The 24,338-nt window shown below is 40.3% G+C and overlaps 1 protein-coding gene across 6 annotated transcripts; it reads left to right on the top strand.

The window, feature by feature from the left end:
- Nucleotides 1-14,715: 14,715 nt before the first annotated feature.
- Nucleotides 14,716-23,653, top strand: LOC118568949 (zinc finger protein 14-like). 6 transcript variants are annotated; one of them, XM_036166533.1, is made up of 5 exons: nucleotides 16,703-17,149; nucleotides 18,235-18,317; nucleotides 20,299-20,425; nucleotides 20,639-20,699; nucleotides 21,608-23,653. In XM_036166533.1, exons 2-5 carry the CDS (start codon nucleotides 18,315-18,317, stop codon nucleotides 23,604-23,606), a joined length of 2,190 nt encoding a protein of 729 aa, XP_036022426.1. In that variant the 5' UTR covers nucleotides 16,703-17,149; nucleotides 18,235-18,314; the 3' UTR covers nucleotides 23,607-23,653. The 6 variants fall into 6 exon arrangements, with proteins under 6 accessions (XP_036022423.1, XP_036022426.1, XP_036022421.1 ...); XM_036166531.1 differs by lacking the exon at nucleotides 16,703-17,149 and adding an exon at nucleotides 17,204-17,502; XM_036166532.1 differs by lacking the exon at nucleotides 16,703-17,149 and adding an exon at nucleotides 17,509-18,143.
- The last annotated feature ends 685 nt before the right edge of the window (nucleotides 23,654-24,338 follow it).

Genomic DNA, 24,338 nt, shown 5'->3' on the forward strand with positions numbered 1-24,338 from the left:
CTACTTAAAAAATTGTTATGCACATACCTATGATTTTGAGCACTATCAGACAGAGATGAATTAGCATCTTAACCAGAATCAATATCACAAACTGAAGTGTTAAAGAATTTCCACTTTTGTCTCTGGACTAGTGGCATTAGGACAACTGTGAGTATACTCATCTAGTATAAAAGTAAAAAGAGCTTCTCCAAGGATTGAGCTCCACTGAGGATGAAAATTCCAGACACAAGGAAATTAAGTCTATTGTGACTGTCCTTTGCAGCATTGCAGAACGTAAGAAACACAACCAGGCCAAGGACAAAGACCTTTGCACAGAATTTTCAGCTGCCAGTGTGGCAAAGCTCCAGAGAGGTCAGTGTGTATACTCTCCTCAGCTACTCCTGAGGAAGATGCTAAAGCCTTCATTCTAGCTCCGGTCCCTCGCTCATGTGCAGTGCAAAGAAGTTCCGCATCAGCTGCTGTCACTTTCCATGTAAGAGCTATTGGAAAGACCCCTGCAGTAGTTATGCACCTGGAACAATATCTCCAGGGATAGAAGCAGGGAAGAAAGATGGGGACAGAGCAGCAACCCAAGTACCTCAGCAGAAACATTTTTTATTTGTTTCCACATATTAACCATAGAGTGACTCAAACTTTCACTGTGTCCTAACAGTCTGCCCTCCACAAAGGAATAAAAATAATTCCTGTTTATTTCATTTACAGTATGTAAAACTGCAGCATAACCTCTTTGGCATTGCCCATGGCTGAGGCAGAGCATTTGTCCCACCAACAAATGGGCTGAGAATGTGGCTCAATGCTTTTCAATCTAAAAATATATTGATAATACTGTGGAGATTATAAGACAAAGCAAAACTTAAGTACACAAAATGGTATCTGAGAATATACCTAAAAGAATTAGCTTGTAATCTTTTCATTTCTCTAGTACTAATGTGCTGTTAATTCTTACCTAGAGAAAGGCATCATGTCAGTACTGTAGTGTACTTCTAAAAATAAAAAAACAAAATGCATTTTATTACAACTCTAGAAAAATATAACATAAAAAATGATTAGACACATTGTATCAATTTCTTTGAGACCATCTAGAGAATAATCTAAAGGAAATATTCATTTGTAGGCAATTACTTCACGTAGAATTCTTCCATTTTCTGTATATTTCAAATCAAAGAAGACAGAAATTTATCAAGTATATACCTTTAAATAAATGCCCACACCCAATTGTGATGAGCCTAATGAACTCTTTCAGACTGACAGAGAGCAGTATCCTTACCAGAATAGGTATCATCAATTGACTGTATCACAAAATAGTTTCTTGTAGTTCTTATTTGCCTTTGGGCTGATGATACTAGAAAAAAATTCTAGATTGGGTGTGGTGGCACACAATTTTAATCCCAGTACTTGGGAGGCAAAGGCAAGTGGGTTCCTGTGATTTCCAGGACAGCCAGAACTACATAACAGTGAGAGCATGTCAAAAACAAACAAACAAACAAATAAATAAATAAAACCAAAAAGAAAAAAATTCTAGGAGTATATACACATTTTTTTTTTCTTCAGGAAAACAAAGAACCTTGTTCAACTAGATGCTGGCTACTGTCCTTTGTATCATGTTGAAACCTTGCAGAAGGAAACAGGATACAAGGACCATTACAAAAGAGCCCAAGGGAAGACGACGTGCTTACTCCCCTTGTCCCCCTTGAAGGAAGGAGCTCCTCAGTTCCAGCTATGTTCCCAGCCTTATGTGCAGCTTAAAGGATGCTCAGGAAAGCATCCATCATCTCTTGTGAAAAGAATTATTGGAAAAACCCCTCCCTTGGTAGTAATGCACCCTGAGCTCTATCTCAGGTGAAAGAGCAGTAGAGAATTTGCTATGGGACTGGAAGAGCAAATTTCATGGGTCATCATCTGACATGGAATCATTGTATGTGTTTACATTAAACTATGAACTCACTCAAGCCTTCACCACTAGTTAGCTTTTAGAAATAAAAATATTCCTTGTTTGCCTTATTTAAAGTAAGGGAAACTCAGTATACCTTCCTAGCATTCCCCATGACTCAGGAAGGGCATTTGACCCACTATCAAATGGGCTGGGATTATGGCTCACTGGAAAAGCCTGTGCTTACCATGTGGGAGCCCTCAGTCAGCCCTCATCACTATAAGTGCAGAGAACAACAAAATTCACAATAACGTGATACTAGAAATTTACCTGCACTACCATACTTAGGTGTTTTCTCTAATTTTGTCAAATGTAAATAGACTGGATATTGTAGCTATGATTCTTGCTTGATAACTGCTTTGTTATATGTAATTTTACTATGTTAAAACCTTCCTTTCTGATTAGGCAAAAGGGGGAAATGCTGTGGAATAATCCTCTTGTACACTGTAAAGATTTGTCACTTGAATTGGTTTAATAATATGCTGATTGGTCTGTAGCCAGGCAGGAAGTGTAGCCGGGGTGACCACACTAAGAATGCTGGGAAGAGGAAGGGTGGGGTCAGGAGTCGCCAGCCATGTGCAGAGGAAGCAAGATGAGATTGCCGGACTGAGGAAAGGTACCAAGCCCATGGATAACAATTATGGGCTAATTTAAGTGTAAGAGCTGGTTAGTAATATGTCTGAGCCAATGGCTGAGCTTTTATAATTAATATAAGCCTCTGATTATTTGAAAGCAGCTGCAGGATGGGGTGGGACAGAGAAAAGCCTCTGTTTACATAAATATTTTTGAAATGTAATTTACAAAGACTAAAATTCACCCACTGTAAGTGTTTTCTCATGTGTAGCTGTGTAATTACCATCACAAGATACATAGACCAACACACTGTTAGTGTTACACATCTGTAGAACTTTCTTTTGTGGCTGGGTCTTGCTGAGGACCTCTGGCTAGCCTGGCAATCACTTTGTAAGCCGGCACAGCCTCGAACCTATGGCGGTCCTCCTGCCTCATTTCTCGAGTGCTTAGATTGTATACAGATTTATGCCACAAAGTCAGCCTGTTTCTAGAACTTGAAATACAGTATGGTGTGATGTGAGCAGCAACAGAATTAGGCTGTACAACAGTTCTGGCCCTCCAAAGTTCTCTAGTGTTGCTCCTTATTACTGGTGAAATTATTAAGGCCACTCCACGTAGTTAAAAGGGAGGTTTATTTTGTGGGGTAGCTTACAAATGAAGGGATAGGTTGTAGGGTCTGGCAAAGGTATGGTGCAGTCCGGTGTTCTCTGGAGAACTCTGCTCAGTCTACCTCCAGTGTCCAGGGTCCCAGAACCAAGAGAGACCTCCTCCCCATCCTGGGTCTTCCCCTTCCTCCTCTGCCCTGCCTTGTGGGCGTGACCATTACCGAAGCCTCAATAGGGGTTGGAACTTCCCGGCCAAGGCTGGGATGGCTACCCACTACATTTTGTCATCAAATTCACTAATGGTTAACCCTGCCAAGTGATCATCTCTTCCCTGCTCCATTAGCTTACCTTTACCAATATGCTATGTAAACAGAACCATACAGTTCATAGCATTTGATATTGGTTTATTTCACTGAGCATGATACATTTGAGATTCATCTATGATTTTGTATATATCAGTGTGTTCAATCTTACTGCTGGTAAGTTTTCTATTAGTTGGATGTATGATAGTTTATTTATTCACCCCTTGGGGGAAAAAACTGAGTTGTTTCTAGCATTTAACAGTTAATGAATGATGCTGTTATGAGATGTATGAATTTTTGTATAAACATAGGTTTTATTCCTCTAGCTTCACTGCGAAGGGTATTACTAAGTTGTGAGGTTAATTTTTATTAATTAGTAAATTTTATTTAATTCATAATAAGCTGCCATTAGTCCTCCATATCCTCAGTGCTTGTGGTGGTTTGCAGCAGGGTCTCACTGTGGTTTTCAATGACATTTCCCTAATGGGTGACAATGTTGAATTATCTGCAGATGTGCATATTTGTCACCCATCAATCTTCTGCTCTCTCCACTTTCATTGATTGTACTCATTGTGTCCTAAATTTGGAGTAATGTGTTTGAGGTTTTCAAAAACCTCACATATGATTCACTCCTAAAAATATTCTTCATACATTTTTCAGCCTCTTGTCAACCCAGCTTACTTATTTTCCCATGCAGTGCATCTTCTCTAAAAACAAACATCCTACAGAGAGCTTCCCTCCATGAGAGCTCAGGATGAGGTCACATAAAGGAAATCTCAGCAAATAGGGGTTAGTGAGATGGCTCAGTGTGCAAGGTGCTTGCTGCCAAGCCTGACAACCTGAGTAATCAGCACTCGGGAGGCAGAGGCAGGTGGATCTCTGTGAGTTCGAGGCCAGCCTGGGCTACAGAGTGAGATCCAGGAAAGGCGCAAAGCTACACAGAGAAACCCTGTCTCAAAAAAGAAAAAGAAATATGTGGATAAAGGTATTGTGGTGGTATTGTGTTCCCCGAAATATTGTGCACGCTAATAAACTTATCTGGGGTCAGAGAACAGAACAGCCACAATATTAAACAAAGAGGATAGGCAGGGGTAGCACACACCTTTAATCCTAACATTCCAGAGGCAGAGATCTACCTGGATCTCTGTGTGTTCAAAGATACAGCCAAGCATGATGACTCACGCCTTTAATCCCAGGGAGTGATGGCAGAAAGCAGAAAGGTATATAAGGTGTGAAGACCAGAAACTAGAAGCTTTTGGCTGGTTAAGCATTCAGGCTTTTGAGAAGCAGTTCAGCTGAGATTCGTTTGGATAAGGACTCAGAGGCTTCCAGTCTGAGGAAACAGGATCAGCTGAGGAACTGTCGAGGTAAGGGAACTGTGGCTTGTTCTGCTTATCTGATCTTCCAGCAATCACCCCAATAACTGGCCTCAGGTTTGGTTTTATTAATAAGTGCCTTTAAGATTCATGCTACAAGGTATTGAAAATTCAAAGTCAGTATTATAAACAACCCACTTAAATACAGGATTGTAAAAATGACATAAAATTATCTGCACAAAGCTGAGTGGTGGTGGCACACATCTTTAATCCCAGAACTCGATAGGCAGAGGCAGATAGATCTCTGTGAGTTCAAGGATAGTCTGGTCTACGGAGCAAGTTACAGGACAGCCAGGGATACACAGAGAAATTCTGTCTCAAAAAAAATTAGCTGCACAAAATCTAATGGCATGGTAACCATCAAAGGGTATATTTGTCATGGCATATCTTTCTATTTATCACACAGAAAGAGTAATTATCAACTTAAATCTTATGTCATTCAACATTAGATAGTCCAAAATTGAAAATTAGATATTAAAGACTGAAAATAAGTACAGAAAGGGAAGTAAAATATGGAACAATAAAGTAATTTATGAATGAAAGTTACCTATAGATTTAAGGTCATCAATAAATGCCTTGGTTACATATTCAGCATAAATTAGGTCATGCCCTCAGTGAATGCAATCTGATATTTAAGAAAGTAATATAAACTATGTAGGCGCCTCGACCACTTTTTTCTTTTCTTGAGAATGAGAATTTCAATATAAAGGAATGAGCATATTCATTTCCTGGTGGCTGCTTCATGGTCCATGGAGAGTCCACAAACTTGTAGCTACCCGTATGGCATAAATTAAGGAGAATCATTGCAGGTTTTCACAATGTTAAAACTCTTCACAAAAGGATGCACATTCATTAACTGTTAAACTACTATAATGTTAAAAAAAATAAATAAAACTCATGCTCTCCAATCAGCAAATCAGGGGGAATTACTTTACTGTAGGTATTTCTGAGGAAATATAATTTTAGTATCTGTTATTCAGTGTATCTGATTCGAAAGTTATCAGGCACAAAGCTACATTTCTTGTTTAAGATTTATTGTTTGTGTTTTATGTATATGGTGTTTCCCCTGCATGTGCACTGTGTGGTTACTTGGTGTCAGAGGCCAGAAAAGCAGATAGATCCCTTGGGATTTTTTGTTCTTAAGCTGCTAGAACCTAAATTCAGGTCCTCTGCAAGAATAGCAAGTCTTCTCTTCAGCCTCTAGAGACACATCTTTAACAATCCCCTCTTCCCTCTTTTTGGATTTCTAGCCAAAAATACCAACTGGTTCTGGCATTCGTTTTTGCCATTGAGATCAGCAGGAATCCCAAACTTTTGCCCAGTGCATTTCTGGGAATTGATTTTGATATAAACTCCTGTGATATGGTTGTATTTTACTATGGAATAAGGGCTTGGGATGTAGCTCAATAGCAGAGCACTTATCTAGCATGCACAAGGCCCAGGGTTCAAGCCTTGTGAAAAACCCCAAATTACTATGGAATAATTTAGGATGCAAAGTGTAATAAAATTGTTCCTAATTACATATGTAGAAACAGAAGATTTGAAGTAGCACTTACTAGTGCATTGTGGTCAACAACTGTCAGATTTCAACATTCCTCCAGGTCTTCCAATATCCACAGGTGAAGTTGTATGGGATGGGAGAATTGAAAACATGCCTTCATTAGTATCATTCTTGAGTGTTTAGAGAAAATGAAAGAATACTGGATTTATGAAATGGAAAATAATTTATGAGATATCAGCATTTACTTTTTAAAATATAATTACTCTAGAAAATTAGGATAGCTGTATTTTACTTGTTAAATCTAAAATCTCCTTCTTGTACACTAATTGTTTATCCACTGCTTCATTGGAATGGCTACATAGCACAGTTTCAACCTCGCCATAAATAATGCACATTACAACATACTCAGTTCTGTATATGCCCTGGCCCACTCCCTCCATGAGATGCTTCTTCAGCAATTTGATAACCAACCAATAATGAACTAGAAAAAAATTCATTTTCTGGAAGGTAAATTTTTGTCCAATTGCCGTTCAATTCCACTAACATGTTTGTTTGTTTGTTTGTTTGTTTGTTTTTGGTTTTTGGTTTTTGTTTTTATCCAGACAAGAAAGATTCCTTAAGATCTTATGGGTTTCAGATTGATCAGTAATTTTTTTAAATGTGGGACTGTAGGTGGACACAGTCAGGACAAATCTGTCTTATCCGCCAGTCCCACAGTCCCTCAGACACAACTAAGTAAGCACACAGAGACTTATATTGTTTAAACTGTATAGCCGTGGCAGGCTTCTTGCTATCTAGTTCTTATATTTTAAATTAACCCATTTCATGGGCTGGAGAGATGGCTCAGAGGTTAAGAGCACCAGCTGCTCTTCCAGAGGTCCTGAGTTCAGTTCCCAGCAACCACATGGTGGCTCACAACCATCTGTAATGAGATCTGGCACCCTCTTCTGTATATATAATAAATAAATAAATCTTTTTTAAAAATTAACCCATTTCTGTTAGTCTATAAGTTGCCATGTGCCTTGTGGCTTACCAGTACCTCACATCTTGCTTGTCATGGCAGCGTCTCTCTGCCTCTACCTTCTACTTCCCAGAATTCTCTTTTCTGCTTGTCCTGCCTATACTTCCTGCCTGGCTACTGGCCAATCAGCATTTTATTTATACAGAGCAATATCCACAGCAATTGCCCTTTTCTTTTTTTTTAAAAAGGAGGTTAACTTTTACATAGTAAAATTACAGATAACAAAACAATTATCAAGCAAGAATTACAGTTACAATATCTAGTCTATTCATAATATCAAGTCTATTAGTATTTGGCAAAATTAAAGAAGATATACTATCTATCCTATATTTGTGAGTCTAAGGTTTAATATCTAACTTATCTTTTATCATAACTAAGGAAAATTGTAACTATCTAGCTTTAACTACATCAAAGACCTCAGAAGGATATAATATTACCTAAGAAACAGGAGAAGGATGCAAGCGACTTTCAGGAGTCTTGCAGGGTAGACAGAGACAGCTGGCAGTCTGGACAGTCACCTAATGTTCCTTTGTAAAGTTGGGGCATGTGTCTTCAGCCCACAGGGCTAGAGTCTCTTGGTCAGTTTTTTCAGTGTCCTGTAGAATGTCTGGCAGTTTCCTCTGTGAAGCAGGAACCTGAAGGACCATTTTGTCAAGCAAATTTTAGTGATCACCTTTCTATGGGTCTTGCATGTTCAGTTGATCAAGCATTCCGGGCAAGAACAGTTTCTTGCCCAAATGGCTATTTTTGCCAAGGTGAAGATAAACTCCATATGAAGTGTCTTCGATGCCCATCCTCCTCTCAGAAGTAAATCGGTGCTGCCATGAGCAGACAAGTCTCACTGTCCAGAAAGTCTAAATTTTTAAAAATATTTTAAATGCCATATTTTGTATGTCTTTGAAGTATTTGAAGATTACCTATCTATCTGAAATTTATCTATGTATACCTAGAAAACTTAACTAACATGGCTACAAGTATGATTATTATAGATGACTAATTGTTCATCTATTTTTTAATTATCCATTACAATTTTAAATGAGCTATACAAACATAATAGTTAAACAAGAGTAGAAATATATACACAGTATAACAAAATTAACTCTGTTTGTATCAATAGACTAAAATCTATACCAATGTAAAACATTTTAAACAAGTTGTTGCTCTTTAAAAGTAAGTTCATTAATCTACCCTTTCATTCTATCATATCTAAACTATCCCCTTTTCTTTTTTAGAAAGAGATCACATTTATAATCAACCTGATTTAAATAAAAATATTGGTCTTTCTCTGTCCCACACCAGAGGGCTCTTTTGATTTGGGACACAAGAATCTCTTAACCTTTTTTTTTTTTTTTAAGCAATATGCCTGGGTTTGGAGAAGGAGTGAGCCAATTCCATCTCCAAAGCCAGCTTGATAATTTTGGGAATGTGGGCGTAGTTTCTCTTGCTACTTCCTGCTGGAGGGGGGCGCTGTATCTTATGGGGACATAAAGAAAATTTTAGGATTATGAAGTAGTCCGTGAGGGTGAACCTCTGAGCCAGTTGCCTTGAAACCATTCTGGATGTTGGATCATCTGGGCCATGGTGTCATCAGAGACCCTTCAGGGGGTCTTGGCTGATCAAACCTGATGTATCTTAATCTGGAACAAATCCACAGTCTCTGGCTTTCTGTGGAAACAAAAGCAGAGACTCTTTTCCAAAGCAATATATCCTTATATCCAAATTTTGAAGTCAAGGTGTCTTTAAAATATACAGATTGGCTTAACTCTGCTGCCTTTACAATCAAATATCTCTCTTTAGTTAAAAATCCCAAAGACAACACAATCCAGATTCTCTGTGTAATATCCATCTTTACATGGCTTATTTTTCTTATATTATCTTTACTGTCTCTTTAAAGACTTTATTTTTTAAAACTATCTATTTGTGGTCTGGAGAGATGGTTCAGCAGTTAAGAGCACTGCTTGTTCGTCCAAAGGTCCTGAGTTCAATTCCCAGCAACCACATGGTGGCTCACAACCATCTGTAATGAGATCTGGTACCCTCTTCTGGCCTGCAGGAATATGTGCAAACAGAACACTGTATACATAATAAGTAAATAAATCTTTTAAAAAACCTATCATTTGTTTATATAACTGCATATATTCCTTTTTTCTCTCTTTCAAGCCTACGTACATCTTTACACACATTGTAAAGCATTTAAAGTCTTGTTTCATCTGAATTTGTCTTATTGTGAATCAATTGCTTTAAAGTGCAGCATCTCTAAGACTGAAATACCGCTGTGGCTGCTGGCTCCACCCCCATTAGCTTCCCAGCATGGTGGTGGTACAGTTTACTGCCAGCTCTGGGTCTGGAGCCATGTGTACCATCAACTATCAGAAGCAGATCTACCAAAGCATAGCCCAGAAAGCTTTTTTTTTTTTTTTTTTAAACTAGCAAAGGCTAAATCCACCATGCAGCAGAGTAAAGTGCTGCTTGTAGACTCCTCATTCCCGCCACACTGCAGGTCAGATGCACATGCCAGGAACCTGCCATAGTAGCTCAAACCAGCAGGCTGTCGCTAACTTGAGAGAGACAACTAGAAAGCTGTTTTTAGCTCCATTTTAGAATCTTTTTTCTCAGGTTCTAGGTGAAAACTCTTGCCAACATTTTGGGTGCCATTTGTAGGTAGAGTTTTCCTGCCTGGCCCACAGTCAGGACAAATCTCTCTTCCCCGCCAGTCCCACAGTCGCTCAGACACAACCAAGTAAACACACAGAGACTTATATTGTTTAAACTGTATGGCCGTGGCAGGCTTCTTGCTATCTAGTTCTTATATCTTAAATTAACCCATTTCTGTTAGTCTATAGGTTGCCATGTGGCTCGTGGCTTACCTGTACCTTACATCTTGTCATGGCGGTGGCTGGCAGCATTTCTCCTCCTCCACCTTCCACTTCCCAGAATTCTCTCTTCTGCTTGTCCCACCTATACTTCCTGCCTGGCTACTGGCCAATCAGCATTTTATTTATACAGAGTGATATCCACAGCATGGGACAATGATATATGACTTTATTGATGGGGTGAAAATTGCAGATAGACATGGTGCTAGAGAAGTGTCTGAGGGTCCAACATCTTGACTTGCAGGAAGTGTTCTATCTCACTGGGCATGGCTTGATCATATACAATACCTCAAAGTCTGCCTCCACAGTGACACACTTCCTCCAACAAGACCACACCTACACCAACAAGGCCACACCTCCTAATAGCACCACTCCCTTTGGAGGTCATTTTCTTTCAAACCACCATAGGGATCCAGCTTCTGCTCAGGCACCAGCTCAATTCCTCCATAATCTATAACATAAGTAAGTTGTGTCTTCAGAAATCAGACCTTACCATCAGGTTATGGAGAGCAACCAATAGCTTTGACAGTAGTCTGTGATATTTGGGGTTTTCATGTGACTCCTTTGGCTAATGATTCAACAAGATGTAACCCATTCCTGGTACTGAAAATTTTATTTGGTAGCATAACACATAGTTGTGGCATTATGTCATCCCATGTGCATTTCTGGTTTCTTTATCGAAAATGAGGTGTCTTTGGATGTGTGGGTTTATGTCTGGTTCTTCGGTTTGATTCCACTGATTAACATGTATGCCTTTATTCCACCTTCATACTATTTTTTTTTTTTTTTTTACTGTAGCTCTGTAATATAACTTGAAATCTGGGGTGATAACCCCAGCAGTTATTTTATTGTTCAGAACTGCTGTTATCTATCCTGGGATTTGCTTTTCCATATGGGGTTGAATTTTTTTTTATTTCTGTGGAGTTCTGTGCCCCATTTTTAATAAGGTTATTTGTTTTCTTGATATTTAAGAGTTGGTATTTTGATAAGGATTGTACTGTATCTGTAGAATTTGGTAAAATAGCCATTTTCACAATATTAATCTTGCTTATCCATGAGAATGTGATCCCAAGATACTCTCTGAAGCTGTTGTGAAAAACACTGTTTCCCCTGATTTCTTCCGCAGCCTGTTTGTCATTTGTTTATAAGAAAGCTATTGATTTTTGTGTAATTTTGAATCCTGCTACTTGTTGAAAGTGTTTGTCAGCTGTAGAAGTTTCCTGTTGAAGTTTTTAGGGTCATCTGTAAATAATGAGACTTTGAATTTTTCTTTTCCTATTGTATCACTTTGATGTCCTTCAGTTGTCTCGTCTGCTAAGACCTTAAGCACTATGTTGAACAGGTAGGAGGGACTAGACAACCTGGTCTTGTTCATGATTTTAGTGAAAATATTTTGAGTTTCTTTCAGTTAGGATGACGTCAGCTGTGGGCTTGTGGTAAATCACCTTTATTAAGTCCCTTGTATCCCTAGTCTCCCCAGGACTTTTATCATGAGGGGGTGTTAGATTTTGTCAAAGGCCTTTTCTGCATCTAATGAAATGACTGTGTGGTTTTTGTCTTTCAGTCTGTTTATGTGGTAGATTAAATTTGCTGAACCATCCCTACATGTCTGGAATGCATCAAGCCACCTTGAAAATGGTGGATAATGTTTTTGATGTGTTATTGGATTTGGTTTGCAAATATTCTATTGAAAGTTTTTTTAATCTATGTTCATAGGAGATAATGATCTATTGTTTTCTTTTGGTTGAGTCTTTTGTGGATTTGGTATCAGAGTAATAGTGACTTCATAAGAAAGTTAAGAAATGTTACTCTGTTCCTACTTTGTGGGGTAATTTGAAGATTATTGGTGTTCTTTTAAGGTGTGGTATAATTCTGGCCTAAATCCATCTGGCCCTAGGCTTTTTTTGGTTAAATTTTTCATTAGTGCTTCTATTTCACTAGGGGCTTCCCATCTCACTCACCTAGGAAGGAAGATGAGGGACATGCTTATGTCAAGAGTCCTAAATTCATCATTTCCTTCTGTGTGCTGATTCAACTTAGCCTCTGTGGAGTATGGTTAGGAACACCTCCTCTTTTTGTTGGCACAGATGTGCATTCTCAACATGGCCACATCTTCAATCTGTGCAACAAGGGCTTGGTCACTGCCTTCTACATTGTTCTCAGATATTTGGATTCTCCAGCCTGAGGAAACTTTACTGGGGCTTTCTTTGCCAAGATCCTGCCTGACACCTTCAATGAATCCAAGTTCCTGACCTTCAGCATGCTTGTGTCCTGCAGTGTCTGGGTGACTTTCCTCCCTGTCTACCAAAGCACTAAAGGGAAGGTCACAGGGCTGTGGAGGTATTCTCCATATTGGTGTCTGGTACAGGGCTGCTAGTGTTTATTTTCCCAAAATATCACATTAGTTTGCTAACATCAGGTAAAACTTCTCTTTGTAAGTTCAAAGATAAAACACATTCATGATCCTAATGGTTATTTTAAAAATTTATTCATATGTGACCTTACTTCAGAACTTGAAAACATCACTGCACTATTATTAAAAAAAATAGGCTATAATATACTATTTATTTCCATGGAGAAATCACCCTCAGGTGTTCTCTAATGATAGTTTTGTGGCTGTGTGAAGACTATTATCAATCTGATTATCTGTGTTGACTCCTATTCATCTGTCATCCATCAGTTTATTTAACATAAACCTGCTATAAAACACTGAGTAGACCAAATGGAGTGAAAGTTATTATTTTCTCCCTCTAATATGCAATAGTGTTGGAAGTAAGCCGAACTTTGTGGAAAAGTTAAAATTCACTTCAGACTGAGTGTGGAAAGAAAGTTTGAGATGCAGTCTGTGAGAAAGGATGTTCCCTTCCATTCTCTCCAAATTACTTTTAGAGCTAAGGTTATAACACGTTACCCCTTGGAAGAGAATTACAGTAGATTCATAAAGGATTAATACGTGTTAGTTAAAGAAAAGAAAGGGGGGCTTGATAAACAGGTAGGACGGAAACTATTTCACAATAGTGGGTGACTCAGCAAGGCCCTCAAGTTGGAAGCATTTTGAAGGGATCCTCCAGTTATCAGAGTCTATAAATCCTACTGAGCAAGCACAGAGTGCAACAAGAAACACCGTTAGTTAAATTGTGCAGGTCATGGATCAGCTATGAAACTCATGTGGAACTGGGGAGGTGATTGGAAAATTGACAGCTGTGAGAAAATTATTGTTAAAGTAATCTCATTTAGCCGGGCGTTCGTGGCACACGCCTTTAATCCCAGCACTCCGGAGGCAGAGCCAAGCGGGTCTTTGTGAGTTCGAGGCCAGCCTGGTCTCCAAAGCGAGTTCCAGGAAAGGCACAAAGCTACACAGAGAAACCCTGTCTCGAAAAACAAAACAAAACAAAACACAAAAGAAAGAAAGAGAGAGAAAGAAAAATCTCATTTAATACATTTGTATTTTAATATACTAGAAACCAAACCGTTGTGAAGACACGACCCACTCTACCACTCCTTGCCTTATGCCCAGAGGACTCTACATCCTGTTCAGATACTTGCTCATCCATGTTCATTGCTGCCCTATGCATAATAGGTAGGAAACAGAAACAACCAAATGTCTTTCAAAAGATGAGAGGACACAAAAATGTGGTATGTGAACACAATGGAAATTCTATTCAGCCGTAAAGAAAGGAAAACAGTGAATTTTGCAGGTAAACGGATAGAAGTAGAAAACAGAGAACCCAGGAACAAAAAGGCCGCATTTTTATTTTATGCCAATGGGTATTTTGCCTGTGTGTACAGATATCACCACATATCTGCCTGGTGTCACAGAGGCCAGAAGAGGGTGTCAGAGCCCCTGGAACTGGAGTTGATACATCCTGTGAGTGCTGGGAAGTGAACCCAAGTCCTCTGGAAGATCATCTCTCTCTCTCTCTCTCTCTCTCTCTCTCTCTCTCTCTCTCTCTCTCTCTCTCTCTCTCTCTCTCTCTCTCTCTCTCTCTCTCTCTCTCTCTGTCTCTCTCTCTCTCTGTCTCTCTCTGTCTCTCTGTCTCTCTGTCTCTCTCTGTCTCTCTCTCTCTCTCTCTGTGTGTGTGTGTGTGTGTGTGTGTGTGTGTGTGTGTGTGTGTTTTTCTGGCTTCACCTGAAGGGAGATCTCTGAAAGAACCCCTCGAGCAGTTGGTAAACACCTCCAGCTTTCCCTGAAAATCCATGTATTGTCCGGGATTTCCTGTGCCCATTCACGACTTCATCTCCAGGGATCAGCAACCAGAAAGGCCCACTGAACACAGACAGGTAGACACCGATTTTCTCTCGGGAACGCTAGGAACAAACTCTGCTTTTAAAGGCATGATCCACCAAGCTGGGCTGGTCTTCCACAAGGAAAGAAACCTAGCTGGAAGGGAGGTAGTTGGGATGCGTTGTTCCCACCCTCCGTCGGGTAGAGAATCGCTTATCCTGTCGCTCAGTGTCTGAGCCCCAATCAAAAGCTGAAAGCGATATGCGATGTCCAATCAGAACAGCCGGGGGGCGGGGCGGGAGCGCCTCGCCCTCCATCCCTTTTCCTTGCTCGGGGATAGTCACAGGATTGCAGCGTCGCGGCCGCTGAGGCAGCGGGGGTTGCTCAGCCTGTGTAGCTGTGGGCCCGACAAACTCAGGAGCGATGGTGAAGGCCGTGGAGCGGACCGCGAGCTGTCGGGACAGGCGCACGGGCGGGCGGGGCGGAAGTCCCTCGCCCGCCATCCTTCTTTCGGGTGCCTCCATAGTCGCAGATACGTACTGACAGAAGAGGGCGTCGGGATGGTTGGGCCTCTGTAGCCATGTGACACCTAATGGCAGGAACAGTTGTGAGGGTCCCAGGGAAGCGCGGGTGCAGACTTGGTGTCCGACGAGCGCCTTCGCCGGCCCAGTCTGGAGCGCCAGCCAGCGGGGCGGAAGTCCCTCTCCCGCCACCTCTCTGCCCGCACCGCCACGGTCGCGGTGCTGTCACGTCATCCGTGGGAGCCCGGGGTGACTGAGCCCCGGTGGCTGTGTCACCGGCCGGCGAGGCCCCGAGCGCAGACATGGTGAGCTCCGAGCGAGCGGGCAGGGGGCGGGGCGGGCTCGGTCCCTCTGCTTCCGGGGTGACGGGACCCCGGCGGGCTCTGCGCCGCTGCACCTGGGACTCCCGACGATCCGCGGGGCCCGGGCTCCGGGGGAGGCGATCCGCGGGGCCCCGGGCTCCGGGGGAGGCGATCCGCGGGGTCCGGGGCTCCGGGGGACGCGGGCTCCGGGGGACGCGATCCGCGGGGTCCGGGCTCCGGGGGAGGCGGGCTCCGGGGGAGGCGATCCGCGGGGGCCCGGGCTCCGGGGGACGCGATCCGCGGGGTCCGGGGCTCCGGGGGAGGCGATCCGCGGGGTCCCGGGCTCCGGGGGACGCGGGCTCCGGGGGAGGCGATCCGCGGGGCCCCGGGCTCCGGGGGACGCGGGCTCCGGGGGAGGCGATCCGCGGGGGCCCGGGCTCTCTGACGGTCTGTAGAAGCAACGTCTAAAACTCCACGAGTTTGCCCGCACCCAGCTGCCTCGTAGTCCTAAGCGTCCCCGCGTTGCCTGGTGTTTACCGTTTGGCCAACCCGTTACAAGGGGGTATCCATCCACACGCACACGTAGTTGAGGCCGGAGGGGAAGAGGCAATTGAGGCCCTCCATGAAGTAATGGATGTTTTCGTCTTAGAACCGCTTGTGGGCACTGATTTTAAGGCGGGATGAAGGGCGAGGTGGGGCATGACTTTGGCTTCCAGCGAGTATCGGCCATAGCGGGGAAGCCTCGAGTACAGTACGTGCAAGCATCTCCAGGGCTGGGCAGGAAAAGCGTTTGGTTTTTAGCGACGGACGGCAATTTTTGAGGAGATGGGACTGTAGCAACTTTAGCTCAGAAAGTTTCCTCTCAGGTCAGATAAGTTGATGATAAGGTAAAGGGTCCTGTTCTGGCCCAGGGTGGGGGAGAATAAAAAAGAAAGTGACAGGACTGGAGAAAAGCTTAAGGAAACGTCACTTAAGTGTTTTGTTATTAATGATGAGGTCGTTGTTTTGAGGGGAAAAAAAATGGGTCTCTGGCTAGTTTGTATCCTGCTGAGTAATAGCTTAAAAAATGGATAGATATTTTAAATGTCATCGTCTAAGAACAGAGAGGAAAGGCTCCTCAAGAAGAGAGAAGGCATTATGAGATGGAAGGTCTATAGTCAGTGCTGTTTACAAAAGGGAAGTTGAAGGAAAGAAAATAATGTATGTGGAGATGGCTAAATGAAATTTCTTGGCCACTCAGAGTTCCTCTGCTCAGTTTCTGGAGTCATTTTCATGAGCTGTGCCTTGTGGTGAGGTAGTCTCAAAGCTCAGGGACGGGTTTAACCTGAATTTGGGTTCCTTTTTGAACTGTAGGTGAAACGCTCTTCCTGATTTTTAAGCAGCAAGTTTATAGCACTTGAAGCTATAAACTCCCTTTGCAGACTATTTTGTTTTATTGTTTTGTTTTTTATACGTCCCAAAGGTTTTGTGTTTTTATTATTATTTAGTTCCAGGAATTTTTATTTCTTTTTTTGATTTCCTCTTTAGACCATTCATCATTCAATAATGAGTTGTTCAATCTCTGAGTCTGTGTACTTACTAAAAATTTGTTCACTGTTGATTTTAAGTTTTATTGCATTGTGGTCAGATAGGATACATAGAGTTATTTCAGACTTTCAGAATTTGTTAAGATTTGTTTTGTGACCCAGGATATGGTTTATTTTTGAGACGCTTCCACGGGCTGCTGAGTAGAATATATATTCTTTGATATTTGGGCGGAATATTCTATAGATATGTTACATTCCTTTGATGTATGACTCTAATACTTAATTCTGATATTTTTCTATTTCTTGTTCAGATAACCTGTCTATTGGAGAAGTGGGATATTAAAATCACCTCATAGTATTTATTGGATTAGTGTTAATGTCTTCAATTCCAATAGTATGATTTTTTTTATATATTTATTATATGTATGGGTGTCTTGACTACATGTTTATGTATGCACCACATGCATGTCTGATGCCTGTGGAGGTCAGAAGAGGGCATTCCCTGAAACTGTAGGTACCTTGCAACTGAAGTTATGTATGATTATGAGCTACCATGTGGGTTTTGAGAACCAGCCTCTGGTATGCTTTTTATAAAATGAGGTGCATCAGATTCTTTGCATATGTTTAGGATTGTAATGTCATTTTGATTAATTGTTCCCTGTAAATCATTATTTGTGCTCTTCTCAAGCCTGCATCTTTCTTCACCTAACCCCTACAAAGAGGATCATCTCCTCCTACATGTCAAAGGTTGGGAAATTCTGCTTCTCCTGCTTTGCTTTTCTCCCTAATCTCCTAAGTCCACCAAGTTTGCTTTTCTGGTCTATCACCCACAGCCACTCACTTTCATCTGTTGCCTTGTTTTCATCCTGTACAGAATCAAATTAGGACTGACTAGTCCTATCTTAAAGCCTAACCCAGTATTCTCCATCCATTTCTTACAGTCTTAAGTTCAAAACTTGACTGTGATCTCAAAATATTGAAGTTGTTTTTCCTATTTCAATGGATAGCTTGATATCTGCTAGTAGAGAGGGGAAATACAATGCATGTTTCCAAAAGTCAGTTTTTTTCTTTTATTCTCTATTAAAGAGATTTGTGATTTATGATGTTGTTGTAAAATGCCTGCTATGTGATAAAGTAACTTTTTGTTTTCATTTGGGCCAGTTAAATACTGTTATCTTTTTATATGATCCATTTCTCTCACACAGGTGCATGCTTGCAAATACAATTGTGTTTAGAAGTCAGATGACAATCTCTGTTGTTCACTACTGCATATGTCAGGCTAGTTGGCCCACCAGCTTCCAGGGATTCCCGTCTCTACATACCATCTTGCCATAGGAGTTCCTAGACCTTTGATATTGAACTGCAAGATTTGATTTACACTGATGGATGTTGGTTTTTTGCTTTGATTTTATTTTAATTATGCCTTGATTCCTCCTGTTTCCAGGAAGAAAATATTTAACATATCTTTTATTTTTACAGGATTTCAGGGTTGAAATTATAAATATGCCTTACCGTGTCTGGCTTTACTTGAGTTCTGGGGAGTTCAAACTCAGGCTTGCATGGCAAGTGCTTTATAATTATTGAGCCATCACCTAGGCCCTTCCACTATCTAATCTTTTTTTTGAGCTGAGGATCGAACCCAGGGCCTTGCGCTTGCTAGGGCGCTCTACCACTGAACTAAATCCCCAACCCTATTCTTTTTTTTTTTTAATTTTTCTTTCATACACCATATCCCTATCACAGTTTCCCCTCCCTTCACTCCTCCCAGGCCTTCCACCTCCGCTCTCCCTCAGATCCATTTCTCCTCTATTTCCCTTCAAAAAAGAGTAGGCCTCCCTGGGGTATCAGTCTAACACAGCATAACAAGATGCAATTAGTCAAGGCACAAACCCTCATATCAAGGCTGGGTGAGGCAACCAGTAGGAGAAAAGGATCCCAAGAGAGGCAAAAGAGTCAGAGACACACCTGCTTCCACTGTTAGGAGTCCCACAAAAAAACCAACCTAACAACTTTAACATATATATGGAGGACCTAGCACAAACCCATGCATGCTCTATGATTGCCTCTTAAGTCTCTGTGAGCCCCTATGAGACCTGCTTAGTTGATTCTGTGGGTCGTGATCTCAACCCCTCTGGCTTCTAAAGTCTTTCCTCCTCCTCTTCCGTGAGGTTACCCAATGTCCACCTAATGCTTGGCTGTAGGTCTCTGCATCTGTTCCCATCAGCTACTGGAGAAAGCCTGATGATGATTGGGCTAGGCACCAATGATCTATTCTTAATCAGCCTGTTAATGTTATTTTGAATAGTGGGGTATGTTAATTAGCTTTGCATCCCTATACAATATACCTGAAAAAAGCAACTGAAGATTTTTGTGATGATTAGTCTTCTTATTAAGTTGATAATTTGGAATCACTTAGGAGACACATCCCTGAGTATGTCTATGAGAGTGTTTGCAGAAAGGTAACTGAGGAGGTAATACCCAATGTGAATCTGTGTGGTACCTATCTTATTTTCTTTTTGTGTTGTTATGATAAAGTGCCCTAATGAATGAAATTTAAGAAAGGAAGGGTTTAATTCACACTTCAAGATATAGTTCATCCTGATGGGGAAGTCAAGGGAGCAGGAACTTGAAGCAGCTGATCATATTACATCTGAAGTAATGAATGCATGCTAGTGTTCAGCTTACTTTCTCCATTTTATACAGTGCAGAATCCCATGTCTAGGAGATGGTCTCACCCACAATTAAAATGGATTATCACAAATCAGTTAGCATAATTAAGATAAATCCCTATGGGTATACCCAGATACCCATCTGCCAGGCTATTCATTACTAACTATTACACATAACCATAGTCTGAAATGCCAAGCTGAATAAAAGAGGAAAAAGGAAGAATTCAAGTAGAATTCCCTGCTTTGTTTCCTGATCTTCACTGATGTGGAATCCCTGCTGCATGATCCTATCCCCATGAATTCTGCCATGTACCCCCCCACCATAATAGACTTTACCCTCTCAAGACATAATTCCAAATAAATCTTTCCTTTCACGAATTGCTTTTAGTCACAGTGATGAGAAAAGTAACTTATACAGGTTGAAAGCTTTATTTTATGCCAGGGTTCAGATGATGCAATCTTGTCACTTAGCTCCATTGCTTGGGGTCCACAATGAGGCAAAACATTATGGCCATGGGAACTAGTATTGAATGAGGACACTTAACTCACCCTCATAATCTATTCTTAAAATATGTGATTTTAAGGCAGCTGGTTATTAACACATGTCTGCACTAGTAGTATTGTGGGGGAAATGATAAAGGCCTGTATACCAGTAGAAATTGTAAGTTCCAGCAGCATACTTGGTATTTTGTTATTGTGCTGTGAACCAAGAGTTCAAAGCTAACGTGGGGAATTCTTGTATTAGAGAGTGCACTTGTGGATGTAAAATGAGAATGTAATGATCGGGATATGTATTGAACATTTAAAGAACACTTACAGATGGTCAGTGTTTTGTGTCTCATCTTTTCTTCTGGAAACATCTTGGCTATTTTAGGACTCTGTGACCTTTGAAGATGTAGCTGTAAACTTCACTGTGGAGGAGTGGGCTTTACTGGATCCTTCCCAAAAGAGGCTGCACAGAGATGTGATGCAGGAGACCTTCAGGAACCTTGCTGCCATAGGTATAAATGAGATCATACTTCTACTTAATCATTCAGATTATAAGTCTGTCGTGCTCGAAAATGTTGTTCCATGATTTGGAATATGGAAAGGGTAAATTTGGTGATTATATCAGGCATGGTCATATTAGATCATAAATCTATATAGAATCTGGTTTGCTTGGTTTTTTTCTGTTATAACTTAGTAAATCAGATTTTTCTGGGTCTATATTCTAGGAAAAACACAAGAAGACCAGCACATAGACAATGACCACAGATATTCTAGAAGAAATCAAAGGTAACTTTGCCAACTCATGATAATGTGTCTCATAATCTAGAAATGGCCAGTAGTTTTTAAAGTCAAGACACCTATCCAAATAAGCCCAGCTTCAAGGTGATATAATCTAAAGCATTTATCTCCAAAAGTGCATATAGCATTGGAAATACTTACAGTATTGCCATGATGATGCAAGTGATATGTTCTAATGGTTTTGTATATACAAACTTTTGTCCAAGCACAAAATTAATAAAAAAATGATGTGTGTGCCTTCATTCAGGCTTTGAGTATGCAGTATATAGAAAATATAAAGAAATTTTATGTTTACTCTGGAAACAATCTTCAAGATATATATATATATATATGAAAAAATCTTAGATAAATAGTTTTTGCTTAAGCATTTTGCATAAAGAATAATCAAGTACATTTATCTGTGATATAAAGGCAAATGTGATCATTCATGTCCTCATTCCCAGCTACTAGGAGTCTGGAGGAATGTTGAATTTGAAGGTAGCCCATGCATCATAGCAAGAGATTGACCTCAAAACTAAATAAGATTTAAACATTCACCATTTCCAAAATAATTAACCTATGAGAGGTATTAAAAGTCCTATACAATTGGGTTAGGAAAATGATTCATCAGGTAAAGGTAATCACGACCAAGCTTGATGACCATAGTAGAAGAGAATCAACTCTTACAAGCTGTCCTCTGACTTGCATATGTACACCGTAGCATGTGCACACACAAATAAACAAATAAATGTTAGCACAAAAAAAAAAAAAAATCCTATATGAATACAATGTCTTGATATTACCTGTCTCCACATCCTGTAGAACCTTCAGTCATATTCAAAAATTCTCAGGAATTTTGCTGGTAGGAAATTTATAACTTTATTGGTGTACTTTGCTTTTTTTTTTTTTTTTAACAGAAATGAAGTTATAGAAAGACTGTTGGAACATAACAAAGATAATGAATATGAAGAAATCTTGAGACAGATTCCAAACACCATTGTGAACAGGAAAATTTCTCATAAAACAATGATTTGTGAAAGCCATGTGTATGAAGACAACATGCTCATTGGTCATTCATCTCTTAATGTGTCTATGCCTCTTCAAACTACACATAAACCTCATCAATATGAGCTATGTGGAGAGAGACTCTATAAGATTGGGGAATGTGAGAAAGCCTTCATTTATCCAGAATGCTTTCTGAAGCATGAAGACACTGACACTGGGCAGAGATCCTATGAATTTAACCAGTGTGAGAAAATCTTCAGAAGTAATGGTTACATTCAAATACGTGTGAATAATGAAACTAGAGAAGAAATATGTATGGATAAGCAGCATTATAATGCCTTTACTTATCCTGATTTTCTTCAGTATGTTGAAAAGATCCACACTGGAAAGAAACCCTATATATGTAAACAATGTGGAAAAACCTTTTCTTTTTTGAGTAACATTAGAAGACATGAACGAACTCATACTGGAGAGAAACCATACAGATGTAATATATGTGATAAAACCTTCACTTGTTTGACTAACTTTCAAGAACATGAAAGAACTCACACTGGAGAGAAACCATATTTATGTACACAGTGTGGGAAATCCTTTTCTTTTCTGAGTAACATTCGAAGACATGAACGTACTCATACTGGAGAGAAACCATACAGATGTAATATATGTGGTAAGTCTTTCAGTTATTTGACTAACTTTCAAGACCATGAAAGAACTCACACTGGAGAGAAACCTTATGTGTGCACACAATGTGGGAAGGCTTTCACTTACTACTATTCCTTTCAAACACATAAACGATGTCACACTGGAGAGAAGCCCTATGTCTGTAAGCAGTGTGGGAAAGCCTTCAGTTATTACAATTCCATTCAAACACATAAACGATGTCACACTGGAGAGAAGCCCTATGTCTGTAAGCTGTGTGGGAAAGCCTTCACCACCCTCAGTTCTCTTCGATATCATGAGAGAATCCACAGTGGGGAGAAGCCCCATGTGTGTTTGCAATGTGGAAAAGGTTTCAATTCTTCCAGTACCCTTCGAATACATGAAAGGACTCACACTGGAGAGAAGCCCTATGAATGTAAGCAGTGTGGAAAAGTCTTTAGTGTTGACAGCTCCCTTCGATACCACGAAAGGATCCACAGTGGGGAGAAACCCTATGTCTGTAAGCAGTGTGGAAAAGCCTTCACTCGTCACACCTCCCTTCGGTGCCATGAAAGGATTCACTGTGGGGAGAAACCCTATGTCTGTAAACAGTGTGGGAAAGGTTTTATTTCTTCCAGTAACTTTCGAAAACATGAATCGACTCATTCTGGAGAGAAACTGTGTGTATGTAAACTATGTGGGAAAGCCTTCACTGATCATAGTTCGCTTCGCCGTCATGAAAGGATTCACAGTGGAGAAAAACCCTATGTATGTAAGCACTGTGGAAAAGGTTTCTCTTCTTTGAGTGGTTGTCAGAGACATGAACAAATTCACACTGGTGAGAAACCCTATGTTTGTAAGAATTGTGGGAAAGCCTTCACTAATCCCAGTGCCCTTCGAAATCATGAAAGGATTCATAGTGGTGAAAAGCCCTATGTATGTAAGCAGTGTGGGAAGGGTTTCATTTCTTTTAGTAAGTTTAGAATCCATGAACGGATTCACACTGGAGAGAAACCATATAAGTGTAAACAATGTGAGAAAGCCTTTACTGGTCACAGCTCCCTTCGACGTCATGAAAGGATTCACAGTGGAGAGAAACCTTTTGTATGTAAGCAGTGTGGGAAATCCTTTTATACTTTAAGTGATTGTCAAAGACATGAACAAATTCACACTGGTGAGAAACCTTACATTTGCAAGCAATGTGGGAAAGCCTTTACTCGTTCCAGCTCCCTTAAAATACATGAGAAGACTCACACTAGAAGGAATTCCTAAGTATTTTTTTTTTTAAGGTTTATTTATTTAGTATACAGAAGCGGGCACCAGGTCTCATTACAGATGGTTGTGAGCCACCATGTGGTTGCTGGGAATTGAACTCAGGACCTCTGGAAGAACAGTCAGTGCTCTTAACCTCTGAGCCATCTCTCCAGCCCGGAAAAGTATTCTTAACATGGCAATGCATAGAGCAGAGAACCAGTGTCATGTTGTCTGTAGGAATGCCTTTAGTCATCTTGGTTGTATTCACAGACATGATAGTACATACCATAGTGAGAAATCTTAAATGGATGTGCAGATATCTTCAGTTGGCAGACCTCTGAGAATATACCCAATATCAAAACTTCTAAAACAAAGTTATCAGCTATAAAACAATTTTCAGGGTTTTGTGAAAATTCCTTATGTAACAATTAATAATTTTTTTAAGATTCCTGTGAATGGGTTTAAGAAAGAATATTGCATTAATTGGTCAATAATTCATAAGATAAGTCTCTAGAATGTTTACTTCTAATTTTTTTCTCTTGTAAATCAATTTTCAGATGACTTAATCCAAGATTTCTTTAAGCAGTGAGGCATGAATTTAAAAGGTAGTGTCTTTTTTTAGTCAAGTCATGTATATTTCTTTTCATGTTGGATCTTTATGTAAATTAAATGTGTTTCTAATATGTTTTTAGAGTAATATTAGTGAGCTGTTGAAAATAAAGTTTTATTCTTGGGATTTCTCTATTAAGA

The sequence above is a fragment of the Onychomys torridus genome, chromosome 17 (genome assembly GCF_903995425.1).
Source record: "Onychomys torridus chromosome 17, mOncTor1.1, whole genome shotgun sequence".
Classification (NCBI taxonomy): domain Eukaryota; kingdom Metazoa; phylum Chordata; class Mammalia; order Rodentia; family Cricetidae; genus Onychomys; species Onychomys torridus.